At 40.1% G+C, this 21,393-nt stretch overlaps 3 protein-coding genes across 7 annotated transcripts in view; 2 read left to right on the top strand and 1 right to left on the bottom strand.

The window, feature by feature from the left end:
- Window positions 1-1,631, top strand: part of LOC137887385 (interleukin-18 receptor accessory protein-like) — an 8,998-nt gene extending 7,367 nt beyond the window's left edge. For all 4 annotated transcript variants that reach the window (XM_068730330.1, XM_068730329.1, XM_068730327.1 and 1 more), the window contains one exon: window positions 869-1,631. In XM_068730330.1, coding sequence (XP_068586431.1) covers window positions 869-1,126 — 258 coding nt within the window. In that variant the 3' untranslated portion in view covers window positions 1,127-1,631. The remainder of the gene's footprint in view (window positions 1-868) is intronic.
- Window positions 1,628-5,267, bottom strand: LOC137887386 (PEST proteolytic signal-containing nuclear protein-like). The gene is made up of 5 exons (XM_068730332.1): window positions 5,198-5,267; window positions 4,309-4,535; window positions 4,045-4,122; window positions 3,855-3,910; window positions 1,628-3,728 (listed from the first exon to the last, which is right to left on the bottom strand). The coding sequence occupies exons 1-5, from the start codon at window positions 5,241-5,243 to the stop codon at window positions 3,617-3,619; spliced, it is 519 nt and encodes a 172-aa protein (XP_068586433.1). The 5' UTR covers window positions 5,244-5,267; the 3' UTR covers window positions 1,628-3,616.
- A 490-nt stretch (window positions 5,268-5,757) lies between these two features.
- stk16 (serine/threonine kinase 16) lies at window positions 5,758-11,935 on the top strand. 2 transcript variants are annotated; one of them, XM_068730890.1, is made up of 8 exons: window positions 5,758-5,805; window positions 6,230-6,354; window positions 6,682-6,901; window positions 6,988-7,121; window positions 7,510-7,597; window positions 8,463-8,591; window positions 8,730-8,851; window positions 9,943-11,935. In XM_068730890.1, exons 1-8 carry the CDS (start codon window positions 5,800-5,802, stop codon window positions 10,079-10,081), a joined length of 963 nt encoding a protein of 320 aa, XP_068586991.1. In that variant the 5' UTR covers window positions 5,758-5,799; the 3' UTR covers window positions 10,082-11,935. The 2 variants fall into 2 exon arrangements, with proteins under 2 accessions (XP_068586991.1, XP_068586992.1); XM_068730891.1 differs by having other exon boundaries at window positions 5,775-5,837.
- The last annotated feature ends 9,458 nt before the right edge of the window (window positions 11,936-21,393 follow it).

Genomic DNA, 21,393 nt, shown 5'->3' with positions numbered 1-21,393 from the left:
TCCCCAGAGGGAAATTAAAACATCCATCCCACATGACGTGAACATGGCATAAGCAGAACGCCAGTGTTGACACAGGAATTAGAGTTGTTATACTGGATGTTGAAAAACCACAACAAAACTTTGTCTTTTCCATAAAAGTTAACAGATAAATAGACCCACTGTACCTTTCCAGGGATTCTGCAGGGTTTGCACATAAACTTATGTAAATAAATACAAAAATGTAAGACCTTTTATATAACACAGAATGCAGTTTAATACATGTTCTGCATTCATACCGGCCAAAGTATGAAAGTGTGATGGAAAACCAGTAAAGATTAAAAAAAAAATTATACTTCCCAGCAGTACATTCAAATAATTCCTAACAATAAATAATTCCTTTATTGCAACCACAATTGAATATAAGGGGATAAAATCAATGGATGGATTCAAATACAAAATATAATTTTTCACATTAAGTTTTTGCTAAAAATGTACACTTGTATTCTCCATTATGAGACAATGAACTTCCTAGCCATTGTAGCTTGCAGTAGTGACAGTGTTTGCTGCAGATATGTGGTCACTGAATGAAGCTTAACAGTGCCCTTTTATACTATATTGCAAGAAACTATTGTCCTCTGGTTTGACTTTCCAGCAACATAAATCCTGAATGAAATATTCAAATAACCACATTTTGGTTTCCTTTCATTGATTTTCTTACATAAACTGAAACCAGTAGGCGGTGGATGGTAGGAAAATCTGTCTTGTATGTTGCGTTGAGTGGTTAAGTTTCTTTTTCTAATGACATAATGTGTATTATTTTTTTGAACCACCATTTTTATTGTTCAAATCACAAATCATCACTGATTTGCTACTTTGTCCATATCTTTAGGCTTTGCTGCAAAACTCTACCCTCAAACTCCTGCTGGTATGGACCAGTGGAGCTTCAGCATCCCTCATCCAGCCGGACTCCCCGCTGCCCACCCTGGTCCAAAGGGCCTTGAAGGTGCTACCCAGTCTGGATTGGACCTCAGGCAAACCCACCAGAGCCACCAGCAATTTCTGGAGGTCTTTGAGGATGGCCATGCCTGATCAGAAAATGAAGCTGGTTTCACTCATGCAGAACCAGAAACATTTTATCCTGACGTGATGTACAGCGTTGCTATTTTACAATGCAGGCCGTTACTGCATTCTGCACACTGAAACCGTTTGCCGGTCAGTGTAAGACATGAATGAACAAATGTGTGAAGGTAATTTCCATGATGGTAAAGATGCAAAATCAGTAAGTATCATATTCAAATGAAGGGAAAACAGTGAGTCACCCTTATTGTCATGTTCAGGGCACTAAGTGGTATGTAGTCTGATCTTTAATTTCCATCTGTATCAAAAATAAACTTTCAGTTAAACAGTGCAAATCAATCAATTAGCAACTCTACAAGCATGAAAAATAATGAATATAATAAAGGATGTCTACTAATACATTGATAAACAAAATATAAAACCCTCCAAATGATGGATGCTATTAACAATTTAACTCAAACAAATGTGTCTTTCTGTGTAAGTTTAAGCAGAGAAAACGTATGCTGTGGGACGTAGTTCATGTATCAGACATCAACGTCAGACATGTCAGCAATAAACATTTGACACAATCATCATTCAAATTTTTTATTTGACTGACGTTTAAATATGTAATGAAGAGAGTTGTTTGATGAAACAGGTCGTTAGCACTGGATGTGATTCATTTGGGAAAGCACAACAGTCAGATAGCTCAGGATAACAGAGGAGTTTATATTTTTTAATTCAGGGAATCTTCCAAAAATCAGGCACAGGAGAAGTAACCACATTTATCTGAACTAAAAGGACTGGCATATTATTTCTGAAGTTTGGGCTTGCTGATGTTAAAGTGGCAATGAAAAAGTTTTGAGTACCTAACTATTGCTAATCTGCATTGTAACCCGACAGCCCAGCCCAGCCCCCCCCCCCCCCCCCCCCCCCCCCAAAAAAAATTAAAATCAAAACATGTTTTTTGTTTTTTTTTAACCTGTAGTGCTATTTATTAATCTATATGGTTTTGGTGCGAGTTGCCCTGTGTAAGAGATATCAGCTGTAGAGATGTCTGCCATCTCAAGAAAAAAAATGGGACTATATGGCACTCTGCTTGTGCTGCTTAAAGTGCCAAAAAAAAATGATTCTCAACAGCAACGTCTCTTTCCAGAAATCATGAACCACAGACCTTATTGTGAGGAGTTTCATGTAGGAACTACTTTCTTTCTACCAAACTGCACCAGCCAACCTCATCACAGAGCGAGAGGAAGAACGCATCTATATTCGATACTGCTAGCTGGCCCAGCACCACTGAGCTGGCTAATGTTACTGCTCAGCTGAGGAGGACGCAGTTCATGTTTACATCTCGCGTGTGCTCGAGCCTCTCGTCCATGAGTAGACGCACCCTCTCTTTTGCACTGTTGTGATACGGTTGGAGGGTGTAGTTTGGTAGAAAGAAAATAGTTCCTACACAAAACTGCTCACAACACGGTCTGTGGAATATTTTGAGTAACCTGATTACTGAAAAGAGACATTGCTGTTGAGTTTTTCAAATGTATTTTTTTGGCACTTTGACCACTACAAGCCAAGCGCCATATAGTCACTTTATATTAGAAAGCAGGCAGACAATTCTACAGCCACTATCTCCAAAACTAGACAACTCAACCCAAAACAATCTAGATTGATTAGTAGCACTGTGGGTAAGAGGAAAAACATTTATTAATATTTTTGGGGGGTGAACTGTCCCTTAAATATGACTGGTACCAGCACCCTGGTAACTCCGTGACTTCACAGTTGTCAACTAAAAGCACATTAGCAGTCCTGTCATTGTGACCATAACAAAAAAAAAAAAATGACAGACACATTTTTTTGCCAGATTCCGTAAAGCAGACTTACAGAAATACAGCATTGAAGAAGCAAATCCAGAAATACTGGCACAAAGCTCAGACAAAACAAACTGCCCATGAGGCGTCACAGCAGGTGAAAACAAAGCGTTTGTACATTGACGCTGAGAAACTAAATGAAACAACAATCCCATGTACGTCGAGTCGAAGCCGCGCACACACACAATAACAGAACTCTTAAACACACACACTGCCATTTGTGGATTTAAAAATAAAACATCACAGTTCTATGTACGTTTTTATACAAATATTTGACAAGCGACACTTGCTCAGGACCACACCCAACCAGCTTCAGATAGGAACAAGCACGTCACAAAAGGGGAATGAGGGCGCTACGATGTTTGATTTTTTTCATTATCCAGCTGAAAACAACTGTATAATTCTACACAGTTTAAATGGCTATTTTGTTCGTCCCATATCTTCATTTCCCCACTCTGCACCTCTCATTAAAGAGGGTTGACACACTGGTACCTCTCCTCTCACTTAGCGTCAGCCGGTAGTGGTTAGAAACGTAAACTTGAGTTCAGTCACTGAGTATCGAAGGCTTAAAGTATTCCTCACTGCAGGTCCAAAGCTGAGAAGTTGTCAAAACCGAGGGTGCAGTGAAGAATTATTTGAGCCTTCGTAGGTATCTCTGACATGGTTTAAACTATACAAAATCATCCATTAGTCACAAAAACTGTGGTAGTCATTTACAATTTGTCTGCTTGGGCCTTCATCTTCCTCTCCCAAAGTTTTTGATGATCAGAGAAACCCTGCTTGCCCTTGTTGAAGGAATTAGGTCCCGCAGATGTTGGCGTCTCCCTACAAAGATTGCGGATCAGTCATGTCACAAATAACTTAATATGGAATTCAAAAGCTGAATGTTTTGATAAAAGCAGAAGCTGAGGGAACAATTATAAAGTATACCATGTATCCGTGTGGTTATACCTGCCAATGTTCTTCATCCTCATCTTTGCTTCTGGGGGCATCTCCTCAGGTTCACTCTGCATCACATGAGAGAGTTTAAGTCAGCCTCTGCATATTTGTTTAAGGATTTCTACAACTATGACATTACTCTGTGTGTGTGTGTGTGTGTGTGTGTGTGTGTGTGTGTGCGCGCGCGCGCGTGCGCTCTTACGTCATCATCGTCTTCGTTAAAAACAGACGCCAGCCCTGACTTTTTTGGAGGAGCTGACGGTGCGGGCTCTTTGGGTTTCTAGAACAGATTGCAGAAAAAACATCATGCCTCTTCACTCTCTTCATATAATTCAAAAGAAAGGATGGTAAACCGGATCAAATATGATGTTTTGCAGCTGTTCTTGACTTGATTAATAAATGGATTAATTTCATCAATGGACAGGCTATGCGTTCAGGCAGTCACTAGGCAATGCTACACACTCACTGTTGCTCCAAGTTTGATAGATATGGGGTTCGACTTCTTCCCCATCGGACTGCTCATGCTAAAGCCTATCTTGGAGACTTTGCGGGGGGCTGGTGGGTCCTCTGAGGGCTCGTCCTCGTCTTCAGGTGAGAGATGGTCGGATGTGCGTTTGACCGCGGTCCCTTCTCCTCCCACAGTGCTACAAGAGACAGGCTTAGTTTTCACTCTGTCCCCCTCCTCCTGCGGCCCTGCTTGAGGCAAGACAACTCAACAAGGTGAACAACCGTTTCCTGTGAACTTGAGAATAATAAAAGCTATCACCTTTACCTCTGTTCCTAACGTTACGTTTCTTGCCATTAACTAACCACAGGTAACTTAAGTTCTTACCGTTGTGTTTACAGTTAACTTAGTGTTTTAAAAGTCCACCTAGGGACTGTGTGGGCAGAAAGTATGTACAATGTTACCTATGAGTAACGCACATTAGGGTCTGAGAGCAGATGTTACTAATATGTTACTAATATGGTGTTATTAACCTGTGCTAACTAACTTGCACACTAGCTAGGCTAATGCCAGGTTAGCAAGCTAACAAGAGACCTTTCTGCTGCAAGCCAGTCTTTGCTTTATAACCTGTCTAACGTTAGAAGTAAGTTTAGCTCGGTAGTTACTGTCCATCGCCTTTACATAGCCAAATAAGGAACGTTAATACAAATTAAACTGTTAACTCCGCGTTAGCATTAGCTAGCCAATGATACGCAGCTAACATTAAGTTAGCTTAGTGAAGTTGTACGAACGTTTCCTCTGTCTAACATTAGCTAGGGGCACTTTTAACGGATAAGCAGCAATTCGAGCTAACGCTAAATACTTCCTATTTCTCAACCACATTTAAACGTTAAAACAGCACAAATATCACCTCCGTCGTCGGTGCCACCTCTTCTGTTATGCTCGTAATCCGCCATGATTTCTTCTGTGAAACTTTCCAGCTCATGCCACTGCACTCCTTCAGCGCTGTGTAACAAACATGCTCCATGCAGACTGTTTATTAGAGAAGAAGAATACAGAGGACCTGTGAAGAGTAAAGAACTATTCAAGTAACAGTTTTCCAAATGATTGGAAACTAAATATCATTAAGTCAATTTGTAGTGGAACATGGGGGTGTACAAGTACACAAATAAATGTATATTTTCAGTAATAATCAAAGACGTTGTTTTCTCGAGTATAAGTACAACAGGATATTGACAGATCCCTTTTTGCACGTTTTTTTGTACAATAAGGGGGTGAACATCTTGCACATTTATGGGAGGAGTAGAAAAAATACAATAATGAACCTGCTCAGTTGATCAAGCACTAGAATTGTTCTATGATTTTATCTAAAAAACAGGATTAATAGCTGTACATTATCGGGTTTAATCTCGGGTCTATACTCCGAAGCGAAGGTGGCGGTGATGCGCCTAATACGCTGGTTGACAACCTCCTTTAAAGCCAAGAAGAAGAAAAGGAAGAAGATGGAGAAATATGACAGTAAGCTAATTTGGTAAACAGACAGCTAGCTGGTAAGAATAAAGACGTAACGCCACCAATTATAGCATAGGTTTGTTATGTTGAGCTGTTCATTGTGTTAGGTAGTCAATAGAAATTACAAAGCGATTTGGGCTAACGTTAAAAATGGACGTTTATGTGGCATTTTGGCAGTTGTAGCCTGGAAGTTGCTAAGCTTGTGTTAGATGTTGCTGATGTGCTATGCTAGCTGACAGCTAACAGCTAACGTTTGTTGACACTTTGTAAGCTTTCGTACCATATGTTTCTCTCCAATGGACCAAAAGGTTATCGCGTAGTTTGCTTTCAATAATTAATGTTTCAGCTAATAAGTAGCATTGCATTATTTTTCTGTATTTCTCTGACTGTCATTCTCAAATAACTTTTTTATTTGTCCTGTTTCTCCCAGGCCCTTAAAAGCTTGGCGTTAAACAATGTACCAGTCAAGATGGGGCAGACCCTGTGCATATGCTCCCGTGGCTCATTCACCATCGATAACAAAAAATATTACTTTGTCCAGAAACTAGACGAAGGGTAAGATAACATTTTCAAAGTTGTATTTTTCTGTCAAGAAACCATTGTCAACACATCACTGAGCCTCACAGTTGTACTGGGTGACATCTATCTCATTGCATTGAACACATTGACACTGTGGGTTATTTTAAGTCTATCCTCCATTCACTGTCCCTGATACAATTATTACTAGAAATCCAATCCATGTCCACACAAATGCACTATGTATTCCTCTTTGAGGCACATCTTTGATAAATGTAGTCCTCATTTGTTATGGTAAATTATTCAGTCTTTTAAAAAATGAAACTCCAATCTCTCGAATCGAATCTCTCTGTGTCCTCTCCTCAGGGGGTTCAGTTATGTGGATCTGGTGGAGGGGGCAAAGGATGGGCGCTTCTACGCCTTGAAGAGGATCCTGTGCCATGACCGTGAAGGCCATCAGGAGGCTCAGACAGAAGTGGAGATGCATCAGATTTTTAATCACCCCAACGTCTTGAGTCTGGTTGCACACACCTTTGTTGATCGTGGAGGCAAGACGGAAGCCTGGTTACTTCTGCCTTATATCAGAGTAAGTTGGTGCAGCAGTTACTATAACCAAAATAACCCTGGTGGAACTGATCTGATTCTGATATGTTGGTGCGTTTGTGTGAACAGAAAGGCAGTCTGTGGTCTGTTCTGGAGAAGCTGAGAGACAAGGGGAGCTCAATGCCTGAAAAACAGATTTTGCAAATCCTGCGTGGCATCTGCTCTGGACTCAAGGCCATTCATGAAAAAGGCTATGCACACAGGTAATCTGTCTTCCCACACACACACATACAAACAAACATTTGCCCAGCATAGACTCTTGTGCTGGCTTGGAGTGCTTCACCAGAGTCTGTTTGAAGTGTTGGAGTCATTTCTGATCATAGTATACACCCTGCACTGTGATCAAAAAGCAGAAACAGATTCAAACAGATGGATTTACCTCGATTCCTGCTGACAAGCCAGCACCAGCACCTCTACAGACTAATATACATTATGTCTTTCTTATACCTGATGATTGTAATACATTCTTTATTGGCACATAATCTCTCAGATAGGGGGACATAGTCGTGAAAAAAAGCCTCCAATCTAAATACAAACGACTTCAGTTTACTAAATGACCATCTTTTAACATTCATGTTATTGTTTACTCAGAGACCTGAAGCCCACAAATGTGCTTCTGGATGAGGATGACAGGCCGCTTCTGATGGACCTGGGCTCTATGAACCGTGCCAGGATTGAGGTAAGGGCACAAAGTCTATAAAGACTATAAAGATTTTGAGCATTGATACTATTTGACAAAGCCCAAATTAGTTTATTTTAAGCCTGAGGTCACTTTGTTCACTTATGCAGCACTAAAAGCAAAATGCTGTGTTGTTCATGAGGTTGGATTCTTAATGTGTAAGAACAGAGGGCACCACTTCCATTATTTTGTCTGTGATATTAAAAAGTAATGGACATTAATGTGAAATGAATGCTTTCTTTAAAAAATAAAAAAAAAATCTAAATTTTTTTCTTTCTTTCACTGTAGTATGAAATTAAAAATATTTCAGAATATTTTATCTCTGGTCTTACAATTCAGACCAAGGGATGAAAGAAAGCTAAGACAAATAGCAATAGTGGGTAATTTCTAACCTCTTAACATTTAGTGGCAACTTATCCTTTTGAAGATAATGTCAATACTCACTATTCTTGACATTATTTTAGAAGGGAGGTCCCGATTCTTACCTCTAGATGGCAGCGTTTTAATGCCAATAAACCACATATTCAAAATATCACGCTCATTCATTTCTCAGAATACAGATTTCTGGATGTTTTACTGATGTACATAGAGATGTATCAAGCAGAAGCCTAAGTCATGTTACTTGGGGTTAATCTTAACACTTGACACTTTCCTACAAAGCGACTTACAATAAGAGCATTAGACCATGTGGGCACAACCCCAAAAAGTGCAAGAATCACAAATTTGTCAAGTATTGCTATAGAATAAGTATTTACATTTCAAGTGTTAGGCAACCGAGCTGCTTTTTGTTTTCATATTCTATACATTAGGTCCTCTACATGTTCCTCACCCTGTAATGAATTTAATGACACTGAGTTAATTTCAGGTTAGAGGAACCAGAGAAGCCATGACCATCCAGGACTGGGCAGCCCAGCGGTGCACTATTTCCTACAGGGCTCCTGAACTCTTTAATGTAGAGAGCCACTGCATTATAGACGAGCGCACTGATATCTGGGTAAATACTATTCTTCATTCCCTTTGTATGCTGTGCTTGTTGTTTTCTGTTCTCTCAAACCAAGTGCTAATGCTACTGTGGATCCTTCGCGGACTACTCCTTTGTCTCGTCTTTTGATGTCTTCTCATACTCATCCAGTCACTCGGCTGTGTGCTTTACTGCATGATGATGTTGGAGGGGCCCTATGACATGGTATTTCAGAAGGGGGACAGCGTTGCCCTGGCTGTCCAGAATCCAGTGACCATCCCACAGTCTTGCAGGTCAGTTATAACATCACCTTACAGTGTTATTTGAAGAAAGTTTCCTGTTAATGTTTCAGTTTCTGTTGCTGCATGGATAGTGGATCATTTTGTATGCCTCCGCGCCGGGTTGTCCGTCCGCCCGTACCATTCTCGTAAACACGATGCCTCAGGAATACCTTGAGGGAATTTTTTCAAATCTAGCACAAATGTGCACTTGGACTCGGGGATGAACTGATTAGTGACCTCACAAAAAAGGGTTTCGGTCGTAACTTAAGAATTCATATGCTAATTATGAAAATGGCACACATATCTAATAGGTTAAAATAATGAAAATTTTGGACCGACATGAAGGTAAACTGTAACTTGAATGGTTGGCGAAGGAATACAACAACATAGCGATAATTCTATTTTCTATTTCGAAGTTAAACAAAAGTAATGTAACTGATTTTAAGGATGAACTGTAAACTGGCAGTCACAAAACCCACCCAATTAACATTCAGGATAAAAACTTGTAAATGTGCTCGATTCGTAATTCAGAGCTTATCTATTGCCTCCAGACGGCTCTCAACATGGAGATGGCTGAGCAGACAGCAAGTAGCTAACGGTGCTAACAGCAAGAACAGTGCAAACAAAGGCAACAGTGCTGACAGAGCTAACAGTGTTTACATGCACTTAAATGCACGCGCGCCTGCATTTAAGTGCTATGTCGGCGAAGCACAGAGAAGCTCAGACTACAACAACACACAGAGAGCGACTTCATTCTCTGCTCAGGTAGCCATTACTCCACTGTATCTCTACATTGCAAATAGTTTGCTTTTAATGCCGTTGCAGACCAATTTGTTCTTCCATTTAAATTTTTGTAAAAGCTAATGTGAGTTTTTTTTGTTTTAGGTTGCTTTTGTTGCGTATGAACTCTGCTTTGTCCTGGAAACCTCACTTCCTGTTCCATTTTGTGCAAAATATACAGAATTCATGCTAATAATGATCCTGTGGTTGGTGATAATGATGCACGCTTGTGCTTAAGATTGAAAGTCACTCATAAAGGTTTGTATAACTAAATACAGATCAAACGTAAGTTCTAATTCGTTTTTTGTTTGTCTTGCGCCCAGCTACTCGCAGGGCCTGCAGATGCTGCTGAGCTCCATAATGGTGTCAAATCCCCAGGAGAGACCAAACATCACCTGGGTTCTGGACCAGGTACACGACCTGCAGAGTCGCAGCCCCAACACCCAAACCAACATGGTCTGATCTTGCACGGTGCACTGAATGTGGGATCTTGGAAACCTTTGCACACATGAATGAAAGTCTATTATTTTGAGCTTAAAAATATTTCTTTTATTTATTGACTGTAGTGGAAAAGCCTGGGTGCAGACTTTCTCTAAGTTTGGGGAGCTTGGCAACATTTACTTTGATCGTGTAATCCAGCCTGTGGACTCTTGTAGTCCTTGCAGACTTCATCTGAAGAATCTGAGAGGCCCTGCAATATAGTACATAATGCTTCTAATAATCACCTTGTACCCACTTTTATTTCGTTCAATGTGAAGCTGGAGCTAGCAGCCTGTTAGCTTAGCTCAGCATAACTACTGGGAGCTGGGGGAAGCTGCTAGCCTTCTAAAACTCTCTAGTTATCATGTTATGTCTTGTTTGTTTAATCTGTACAAAACCAAAATGTAAAAAACAACAATTGTGGTTCTGTGGATATATTATGTTAGTTAGTGAGCTTTAGAGATGCTGGTATGCTGATTTTGTTACCTTTGGACAGAGCCAGGCTATCTGTTTCCCCCTGTTTCTTGTCTTTATGCTAAGCTAAACTAACCGTCTGCTGGCAGTAGCCTTAGCATAAAAGTATATTTTTAAAGATTCCTTTAAAAAAAAAAAAAAAAAAAAAGAAAGAAACCGTTTTTGTCTTAAAATTGTAGTTTGCATTTTTAATAAGAAAAGGGATAACATAAAAGCTTTGCCAAACTTCCCGGTGTGTGAAAGCTCCCCGAGTTCAATACATATCAGATTTCATTCCCTACCTTGAAGGAATATGGTCCAGTTCCCTTCATTATTTTTTTTCAATCTTGATTCCTCTATGTAACATATTGTGGTTACACACACGTGTGCTGTAATCATGGATAAACGACTCCGCCTTCAGCTCTCCTCACACCTTCACTTGTACTGTTCGTCTCTACGGGTGTAGAGTTAAGAGGCAGAGTTCTCCTCACCTGCTATGCTGCATTTAAACACACAGAGGTGCTCCACCATCACAGTCCCCCGCTCCACACATCAACATGGGGATGGTTCTGTCTGTACTGTTCATATTGTGTGAATGGGCTCTTTGTAAAACAGCAAAGTGTCTGCTTGCGTAAAAAGAAAGGGTTCAGTCACTTAATAATACTTTTTAATCACTTTAAGGAATGACTTGTTTTTATTAATTAAGTCAAAGTCATTGTCATATTATATCTGCCATTGCAGTTTAGCTTTCACCTTTCACTGTATTGTCTTTTTAAACTGTTTTTTTTCATTACAGCTCTGCTTATGTTAAATTCTGGGTTTCCTGTCGTATGAATGTGGTCTCACACTTTTGTTCTCTCAGGGTTCACCCACATCTCAAAGGGCCTGGCAGTCTGAAGCAGTAGACCTAAATGGTACCATTTTAATAGCATTATTGGATAAAATAATAATTTGGGCATTTAAGTTAAGATGAATGCTTTTGTGACTCTGTAATGCGGTGATATTGGTAAAAAATAAAAAAAATCCTTGGTGGTTAACTTATACAGCTAAATGTTGGAATGGTTATTGGTATACTGTTTAAATATATTATCTTTTCAATACTAAGTTTGGATATGTTGGATGACTATGAATTTTTCTGTTGTTAATGGTGAGCTAATACTGATATCATGCAGCTGATAAGCTAAGGATTTCTGTAAGTGGACTGATGAAGTTCACAGATATTAATAAGTAAGAGTGTGTTTGATTATGGAAACATTTGTTGAAATTCTGTTTCATCTCTTATTCATTGCACAGTAAAGGATAAATACACATTAAATATGTAGAGCTCTGTATACACTTTTTAATATAATTGTGAAATAAAACCACATCCTACAATAAAACGTAGTTGGTCAACAATAGTATTAGTCAATACTCAGTTACCTGTATTTGTTAGTTAGCATTATGTTTACAATACGGCCAAAAGTATTTTAACAGCACTTGTAATTGTACAGCTAAGAAGTCTCCATCGACAAACATTTGCAGTAAAACGGGTTGAACTGAAGAGCTCGGTTACTTTAACCCGACAGTGGGATGCTTTCAGGTCATCAATGTTCTGCCCGGCTCTCAGTGATGAAGTATTCAGACTCTTTACTTAGGTAAAGACAGTAATACTGTAGTATAAAATATCCATTTCAAGTAGCAATTTAGTGAAAGTATGTATCAAAAGTTACAATGTTAATAATTCAGAAAATGTAAAAGTATGTATTCTATTTCTGCATTGTTACTACATATTACTGATGCATTGACAGCATTTGATTGTTGTAGTTGGTCGAGGTACTTTTGACTAATTTCATCTATAACAAAGCATCATAATTTATAATCTGTGTTTTTTAATGTAAGGTAATTATGAACTTAAAAAAAATGATTTACTTGTGTATTTGGGGGTGAGTAGAATTATAAATTTGCATGAAATGGAAACAGAAAATTACAAATACTTAAATATTTTATTTAGGAAAGGTACTGGAGTATTTGCAGGCTACTTTGTTTAATTCCATCACTGCCTGCTATATTCTGTCAGCTGTGAAGGGAAAAGCTCACAGAATGGGACTGCAGAGTGCTGATGTGTGTAACAATCATTTGTAGTCTCTTGATTAGTGTTGTCACGTCACTGTAAATTATTCGATACAATACCATTAAAAAGATTGGTAATCTATAACCTTTTCAGTACCACGGGGAAATATTGACACAACATTGAGGGCATGAAACTTTAGATTTTTATTCTGGGTGTCGAAGAGAAGAGAGCAGGGAGCGCTGCTGGTACCCATGTTTTGATACTGTGGTAAATGCATTTTGAAACTTTTCAAATATTCAGTCTTGATATGTATTGATACTCGCAGGTTCCAGACCTTCATGGGGCTACTGTCCATGAAATGGGTTTCCATGGCAGAGCAGTGGCACTCAGGCCTAAATTCACTCTGAGCAATGCGAGTCGATGGATGGAGTGACGTAAAACACATTTGCCACTGGAGCTTTGGAAATGGGTTGTTGTGTTAAAGTGATGAATCACGCTTTACTATTTGGCAATCCGATGGATGAAACGTAGTTTGGCGGATGCCAGGAGAACAATAACTCTCTGTGTTTATAGTGCCAACTAAATACAGGTCTAATGGTTTGGGCTACGCCCCTTATTTCCAATTAAGGGAAATCTTATTTCTCCAGTATTTAAGGCAAAGTGTGCTTCCAACTTTGTGGCAACAGTTTGGGGACTATCATGTCCTGTTTTAACATTGCAATGCCTCCATGCATGAAGCCAGGTCCATAACTAAGCTGAAGAACATCACTGGCCTGCACAGAGCCCTGACCTTAAAGGGAAATGTCACCCAGATTAAGAATTCTAATATGTTATTCCCATCGCCCTAGGAAGGTTCAGTCAATATCTGTGAACCCAGAGACGTACGTATACGTTTCAAATTTGTGATATCAAGTATAGTCCGGAGCTGCTCCATAGGCAATGAGTGGGAGACTGACATTTTTGGATGTTTTCGTTTTTATACACAAATGAGCTTTATTCTTCTGTAGTGTTCTGAAACAGAAAACGTGCCGCATATAATCAGAACATTGTCCTGGGTGCTGGCAGTGTCATCTATAACATCTCTCCCAGCTCATCGTCTATGGAGCAGTTCCAAACTTTACGCTTGATGACATCACAAATTTGAGTTTCAGACAAAGACTGCACATAAGAAGTGGACGTAGTCGTCGTGACGTCACCCATTGGTTTGTGGACTGCTGTTTTCAAGCCTCGAGTTCTGCGTTTTGGCAGTCCCCATCTTGGCTCTTTGCAACCAGTGAACGGAAGTTGAATGCGGAGGAGTGACGTAGGGACTCCTGATACATTAATTTACTAAATGAACATCATGCGTTATTGAAGAAGACTTGAAACAAGCAATTGAGACCATAAACTCATGTTTACAATGTTTACTGAGGTAATAAATCAAGTGAGAAGTAGAGTCATTTTCTCATAGACTTCCATACGACCATACTTCTTTTTACAACCACAGGAGTCGCCCCCTGATGGCCACTAGAAAGAATGCAGGTTTAAGACACTTCCACATTGGCTCTATTAGACCATAGGAACATGTATGAATTTAGAAAATGGGCATAGTTTCCCCTTTAACTCCAGCCAACATCTTTGGAATGAACTGAAACTCTGTCTGTGAGCCAGGCCTCATCACTCAACATCTGAGCCTGACCTCACTACCTCTCTCGTGGCTGAATGGGAGCAAATCTCTGCAGCAACGTTCCAAAATCTTTTACCAAACCTTTGTAAAAGAGTGGAAGTTATTACTGTATATCAGAATGAGATGTTCAACCATCTCATACGTCTGAAATGTTTGGGTGTCCACATAATTTTTGCCACGTAGAGTAGCAAAGAGCGTGGTAGAAGTGACATTAATTCCTTGAAAATACATATAATGCGTATTCTTACGCGTTAATTTATATGTTAACACACACGCTAATATGAGTGTTTTGCTGAGTTATTTGGGTATAACTGTTAATAGAGAGCTTTATACGTTTTTCGTCTGTGTTATGCAGTTTCGCACTAAATGAGAAACTGTTACTTTTTTAATTAAGCTGGCTCAGTATTGGATGAATCATCTCCCACGTCAGACGAGCACAACCTTGATCCGACAGGATTTTGAGCCCTGGTGGCCATTCCCTGCATTCTCCATTCTCTCTGTGTGTTGGTGTGTTTGCTTGTGTACACATCCTTGGAAACAAATATCAAACTGCTCATGTAGCCGGATTTACACCCCTTATGTCCACTCAGATCAGTGAGATGTCACACTTCACTGCTGTCCCAATTACTTTCAAAGGTAATTCCGACCTTACCAGACACACACACACACACACACACTCACGCACGCACAAATAACCGGTCATAAAGTATACATAACATACCACATATTTACAGTGCATATGCCCTTTTATACACAAACACCCTGAGGATTCATTACACTTGAATTAATGATATCCCAGCTGATTTCTTCCTCAGGCCCACCTAGAAATCCCAGACTCCCCTGGGACTGGGTCTAGGACGGAGCTGTGTTTATGGGTTCGACGTGTGCCCACACACACACACACACACACACACACTGTCTCACACCTTTTATATTCACCATCAGCTGCCTGTGAGGGGCTGCAATGATGTCATACAACACAAGCACAAGGTCATCCCAATGTTCGCCTACATTTTAGCACCAATTTCATGTGCTTTTGCTTACCGTTCAGTTGCACCGATTGTTTGGATGGTGTGTGTGTGTTTCATTTGTCGCCCAGCCCCAGTCCTCAAACACAAACACACTTTAGCTCTCACACCATAAACCATCTGCAGGCTTTATTGATTTGGCAATGAATCAATTAGTGAATTATTTAATTAGCAGAGCATTATGGGTCAGCGCAGAGCTGCGACCACCCTGCGGTGTTCCCAGGTCTCTTTAAATCATTTTACACATATGTTTTGTGGCCCATGCATGGTGTGAGCATGTAGTCTTATCTGTGCAAAAGGACCGTAGAAAAGTTTTCTCAATACAGGGAAATCAGACAATGGTTCCTGTGAGACCTTGTAAAGTCGCCCAGTAAAGTTTCTGTTGTTACTTCCCAGACAAGGGATCCTATTTCTTTCAAGCTTTATGTGTGCAGACCCAGAACTTTTGCTGTCACTCAAGTCCAAATTAGCCTTGGCTGCTGCTGAAAGAGGGAGAAATATGGACCTAGTCTGCCCCGTTGAGTGGATGAGTTATGACTTGTGTTCGTGATCGAGGCGTTCCTTCCGTCCAGGGGCTTTCTTCGTGCTCATTAATTCATGGGAGTGTTTGGGTTAAAATGCATAATGAGTTCATTAAGGTGGATTGGCGTAATCAGGAAAGGTATTGCCTTAATTACTGGCTCAGGGCCAGACCTATCCGTTCTCTGTGAGATCGGCAACCCACCCTGTCCACAGAGCTCACTAATTTAATTAAGTGTACAAAATGCTACACCCTAACGTCGCCCTTGGGGGCAATTATGGCACTAGAGATTGAAAGATCTCCGCCGGGGGTGTTTTACTTACTGGCAGGAGATTGCCTGTGTCAGTTAGCTGATTGCATTGATTATATTGATTTGTAACAGCTTTTCGGGTAATTTCATCTGCAAAGGTGAGAGCAACACGTTGGCCCGGGGACTTTTTTATTTATTCTTTCTTTATTTAGACCCTGGACTCTTTTGCCAAGTGATTAGATGAAATGGAGCTCCACAATAAGTCTTTTAAAGTGGGAGTTGGGGGGGAGGATCGATAGTTTTTATTTGCCGTATAAGGTCAGTTGGATGTTATGAATTCTTCTAAAGACATAACAACTCTTTCACCTACAGTGGAAGTGCTGCGTGGTGGTGCTGAGTTAGCAAAAGTTGGATTAAACAGGCAAGACAAAATCTTCAGCTCAAAAGTCAGACAGAATGGACGGGTTTTAGTTTACCTAAAACACACAAACCAGCACATAGAGATACATTTCTTCACCCAATGCTGAATTTCCCTGTGCTTGAGAGAGATACCTCCTCAGTTTTAATTTACTTCTATTAAAGGTATATGTTCAGTCAAAGTTTATTTATTTCAGAAATTCAGCAATTCAAAATGTAGACTCTATTTCTTCAATAGATACATACTTTACCATCTGACCTCTATGTTATGTAGGGTCATAACAGAATACTTATTATCGGATTGTTAAAATGATAAAGAATTAGAATTTTATTAAAGGATAGGAATCTACCTATTGCGTCATTCCATGCCCAGATTAGAATTTAATATGGTAAATAATATTGTTTAATTCACATACATGACAGATTTGTTTAAATCCTTTCTGCATTTCCGTCAGAAATATATTGCATCTGACAGAGGTCAACACACTGAAATTTAACAAAACACAAGCAAATAAATAAAGCAGAAGAAAACTAAGAATAGTTAATGTGCCACACAGGTTTTATTTGTGTGACAGATCATTAAACCACCTATGTTTTAGTTATTTGCACCTTTTTATTATTTCAATTTTGTCACGGTTGTGAAGATGCTTCCTTGCAGTGCGTCTCTGTCGCTGTACAAAAGCTCCTGAAATGGCTTCTATTCTGTCAATGAAGAGAGAAATGGGTCCCAACCGATTAGTTATAATTACAGACATATGAGCTGTAGGAAGCATGACAAAGGCAAAAGGAGGCTAATAGTTTGATGAGCAGTTCATCAGCACTGATTAAGAGGATGGGATGACAAGATAATCCAGAGGTGGTGCGGTCATTAACGGTGGCCAAAGAGCAAATTAGCTGATTAAACAACTTCCCGCCCAGCCAATGCCAAGACGGCAGAAGGGAGGGGCTTCACCAGTGATGGATGAGGAGGCGTGGAGGAAGTGTTTATGTCGCTTGCCAGTAGAGTTGTCACTGAATGAGTGAAGTGTCTTCATCAATTTGGACCCATTACCATGTCAAAAGGAGAGGATAGTGCTTGAAGGAGGGGGACGGATTGGGGGAGGAGAGAAGCAGAAAGCCCATCTGCATACTACAAGCTTATTCATTTTCACACACACACACACACACACACACACACACACACACACACACACACTCCTGCAGCCCCTCCCTCCAGGCAGGCCAGTTTACCGTAAGGCTGTTTAATTTTCCTGAAATAGGGCTGTGACAGCTGTGTCATGCTGATGAGAAGGTGCTGAGAAGAGTGGCGGCCTGTCACATCTCATCTATCTCAGCAATGATACTGCTGAACCTCCTCTTCCTCCTCCTCCTCCTCCTCCTCCTCCTCCTCCTCCTCTTCTTCTTCCTCCTCCTCCTCCTCCTCTTCTTCTTCTTCCTTCTCCTCCTCATGTTTCTTCGTTCTCCTCATGTTCTCCTCATGTTCTCCTCAAATAAACGCAGCAGTCTCAGTCTGTTAAAGTGATGTAGGGGAGGGGCATTGATTGACGTTGGAAAAGGACAAAAGTAATAACGGGGAGCTGTTTTTTATTTCACCTGCATTGATTGTTATAGGTCTCTTTATCATCTGACCCGGCTCAATTATGCCAATTGGATAGCGTGGTGACACTGTGAGGGTGTGGGGACAGTTAAATGAAGCACAGAAAGCGAGAGGGGGATTGAAGCACGTCTCTGTGTGTGTGTGTGTATGTGTGTGTGTGTGTGTGTGTGTGTGTGTGTGTGTGTGTGTGTGTGTGTGTGTGTGAGAAAGGTGGAGTAAAGATGGTGTAGATGAGTGTAGAAATAGCTTGTTTGCGGAATATGCATCACTTAGGTTGTATTACTCTGCAGAGAGAAGGACAACAATTTAAATGTTAGTGATGTCATTTCCACCTGTCAGTCATGTCACGGTGCAATAAATGTGGAGCCATTACATAAATGAGATGTTGACGTGACCCTTTATATGCAGACACACTGGTATCTCTTTAGTTTTATGTAAATAGGATAGAATACAAATCTAGCAAATGACCTGAATCCATCGTGTTTGCTGTTAGAGGAAACACTTTTCTTCGAAACACTTTGGTCGGTTGTAAATCCGGAACGTCTAACAGCAACAGATCTGAAAAAAAAAAATGATTTGTTTTTTGCAAATTAATATAAAAAGCAAGCAAAACATATCTTAATATAGTCCTGCACTTCTGCATAGTGCAATTAAATTTGTGGCAAGCAATGTTATCTTTTGCGTGTTTGCCCCCTAGAACTTTTCTTTTTTTGGATTAAATTTTTCTAATTTCCCAGAACCCCTTTTCAACAAACCCCAGAGATTGTTCCTGACATTAGCAGATGCAAAATAAACCAACGATACCTTAAACCTGGGGCCTAAATGATAGTATTATTTAGACCAAAACAGAGTTTTAGACTGTCCTACCCAATAAGTATGTTTGCCATACACATAGTTGGTCATTCTCCCTCTGCCACTCTACCTGCTGCTGTTTGATCAGCAGTTAATAGAGATTAAACATAATACCTCCTGTCGACACTTGACATTCTGCTGTACCTACGAGAGCTAATGCCGTGCACCCGCTGTGATAATTATAGTAAGAGAGTGAGAGCGAGCAAAGGCTGCAAAGCACAATGTTGTGGATGTTTTGCACTTAAGTATATCAAAGAAATTGTTATTTATTGGCTTTTGTTCGTTTAAGTTGAGCAGCACCAATCCTTGTCTGATCCTCGACATTCACACAGTCATAATTTGTAAGAAGGGCAATCATATAAATATCCTCAACTTTACGAGTCACTTTTACTAATGCCAAACTGTGAGACGACTCCATATTCACTAGGATTTGAATATCTTTTATTTTAAAGCAATTGTACGTTTTTCCTGTAACAGACGGAAATTTGTTTGCATTTCCTTACATTTAATCTTCAGGGCACATATGTAATAAACTTAGGATCAGAGGACCAATTTCTGCAGTAAATGTATTAATGTCAGGCATATTTGTTTTAAAAAGAGTTCAATGTAAGTCGGGAGCAGCCATTTGTACACTAATACCTGTCGTTAATAGTCTGAGTTTCTCTCAGTCCACTACAGGTATTTCTATCTTCCATGCAGATAGAATACAGAATCCTGCCAGAACCATTGCAATGATGCTAGTAGTAAACACACTATCTCACTATCTGCCTTTTAAAGATGCACTGTGACTGACGGAGTAATCATTTGACATTGTTGTGTAAGATAGTTAAACATTTTCGTGCCAATAAACTTTGTAATTTGTGTTAACAAAAACGTAATTATGCTTAAAATATCACCAAATTCAAAATGGGCCCAGAAAATCAACATCACCATTCATTTAAAAAAAAAAAAAAAAAAAAAGTAGAACTGTATTTATTCTTCGAACTTGCACATATTTCTGCCCACCCACAAACACGGGTACCTGTACGTACATGCGGGCATGCAAGTTCATGTGTAACCTTCACAAACAGTGGATGGAGCCGCTGTCACTACGCCTCGGCCTGGGCCTGTATTAATGATGCCAGCTGCTTTGATGCTGTCAGCCAGACGGATTGCCCTGCTCTTAACCCGCTTTTGAACTCAGCGTGCCACACAAAAGCCAGCTGTGCGCCTTCACACCAGTGCAAATACTTATTCACATTAATGCTACTTTATTCACCGTCATTACTTCACAAGTGAAGGAAGGACACATTTATTTTGAGTCAGCATTTAGATCACATGCCGCTCGCACTGAAAACAGGCTGGATTAGAAAAGGTCAACAGCTCAGTGGAGGCATACATAGTTGAAAGGGGAAAAGCATCATCATCATATGTCGATTAGCTCAAAAGCCCTGGGAAAGCAAATACAGTTATTACAACAAAAAACTCAAATTGATCAATGTGGGGAGAGTTTTACAAAGAACACAAATGTTCCTGTTTCACTCAGAATCAACATGGATTAATTTACTGCCTTGTGGCCACAATTTCTAAGAGCAGAAGAATTTGATCCACTTAATTTGTGTTTATTCCGGGCCTTGTGGCTTTAAAACCTAATTTCTAATGTAATAATGCAGAGCAGCAAGTGACAAGAACTGTCTTTCATTAAGCATAGTACTGTAAGTGACATTAAGGATTGAGGTGTAAACTCCCATTAGAATAGAAAACTGTTTCCATGTGTCGCTTTGCAGTTTACCGAGCTGAGGTGGGAGATGCTGGGAGTAGGTATGGGGGAGGCTGGGTTGGAAGGTCAGAGACTCTCTTGCCGGAGGAGGGGAGGCGGTCTGTGTAGGTGTGAGTGGGTAGGTGGAGGGGAGGGGAGGATTTAATTAGAGCGAGTGCCTGCATCCCCCCTGGTCTCCTGCTCCGTATTACTGCTTGCTGCCAAGGGTTAACTGGCCTGATAAATGGGATCAGTCACACTTGTACACACATACACACACACACACACACACACACACACACACACACTCACCTACCTACCTGTGTTGTAGAGAGGGAATGACTAAGGCCTGTATGATACTAGCTAAATGGGATAAGATACAGATATTGAAATAGCACGTAGCCGTACTGTTCCGATACGCTGCAATTAGACGGACACATTGTATACTATACTATAACAAAAACTTAAACGATGGCTTGTTCTTTCAATGTTCGATTGGTCAGAAGCATCTGCATTTGGAAGAGACATGACCAATGACTGACACATATCAACCACTATTTTATATGAATTTATTTGAATTACAGACATTCATGGTTCCCAGAGGATTAATCATACTGACTTTGGTGATCTCTGACTTTTCATCTAGCGCCATCATCAGGTCAAAATGATTGTTTTCTAATACTTTGTTTTATAACCAAATTATCTGCAAAACTAGTGACATTC

The sequence above is a fragment of the Cebidichthys violaceus genome, unplaced genomic scaffold (genome assembly GCF_023349555.1).
Source record: "Cebidichthys violaceus isolate CVI_PGR_0920_01 unplaced genomic scaffold, fCebVio1.0.p SCAF_5, whole genome shotgun sequence".
Lineage (NCBI taxonomy): Eukaryota > Metazoa > Chordata > Actinopteri > Perciformes > Stichaeidae > Cebidichthys > Cebidichthys violaceus.
Note: the sequence above shows the minus strand (reverse complement) of the source record. Positions and strands in the feature narration are given on the sequence as shown.

Coding starts and splice junctions, on each gene's coding strand:
- LOC137887386 (XM_068730332.1), bottom strand. CDS start 5,243: ATGGCGGATTACGAGCATAACAGAAGAGGTGGCACCGACGACGGAG. Junction 3,911..4,044: donor TTAACGAAGACGATGATGAC/GTAAGAGCGCAC, acceptor CATGTGATGCAG/AGTGAACCTGAGGAGATGCC. Junction 3,729..3,854: donor AGGATGAAGAACATTGGCAG/GTATAACCACAC, acceptor CAATCTTTGTAG/GGAGACGCCAACATCTGCGG.
- stk16 (XM_068730890.1), top strand. Junction 7,598..8,462: donor TGAACCGTGCCAGGATTGAG/GTAAGGGCACAA, acceptor AGTTAATTTCAG/GTTAGAGGAACCAGAGAAGC. Junction 8,592..8,729: donor ACGAGCGCACTGATATCTGG/GTAAATACTATT, acceptor ATACTCATCCAG/TCACTCGGCTGTGTGCTTTA.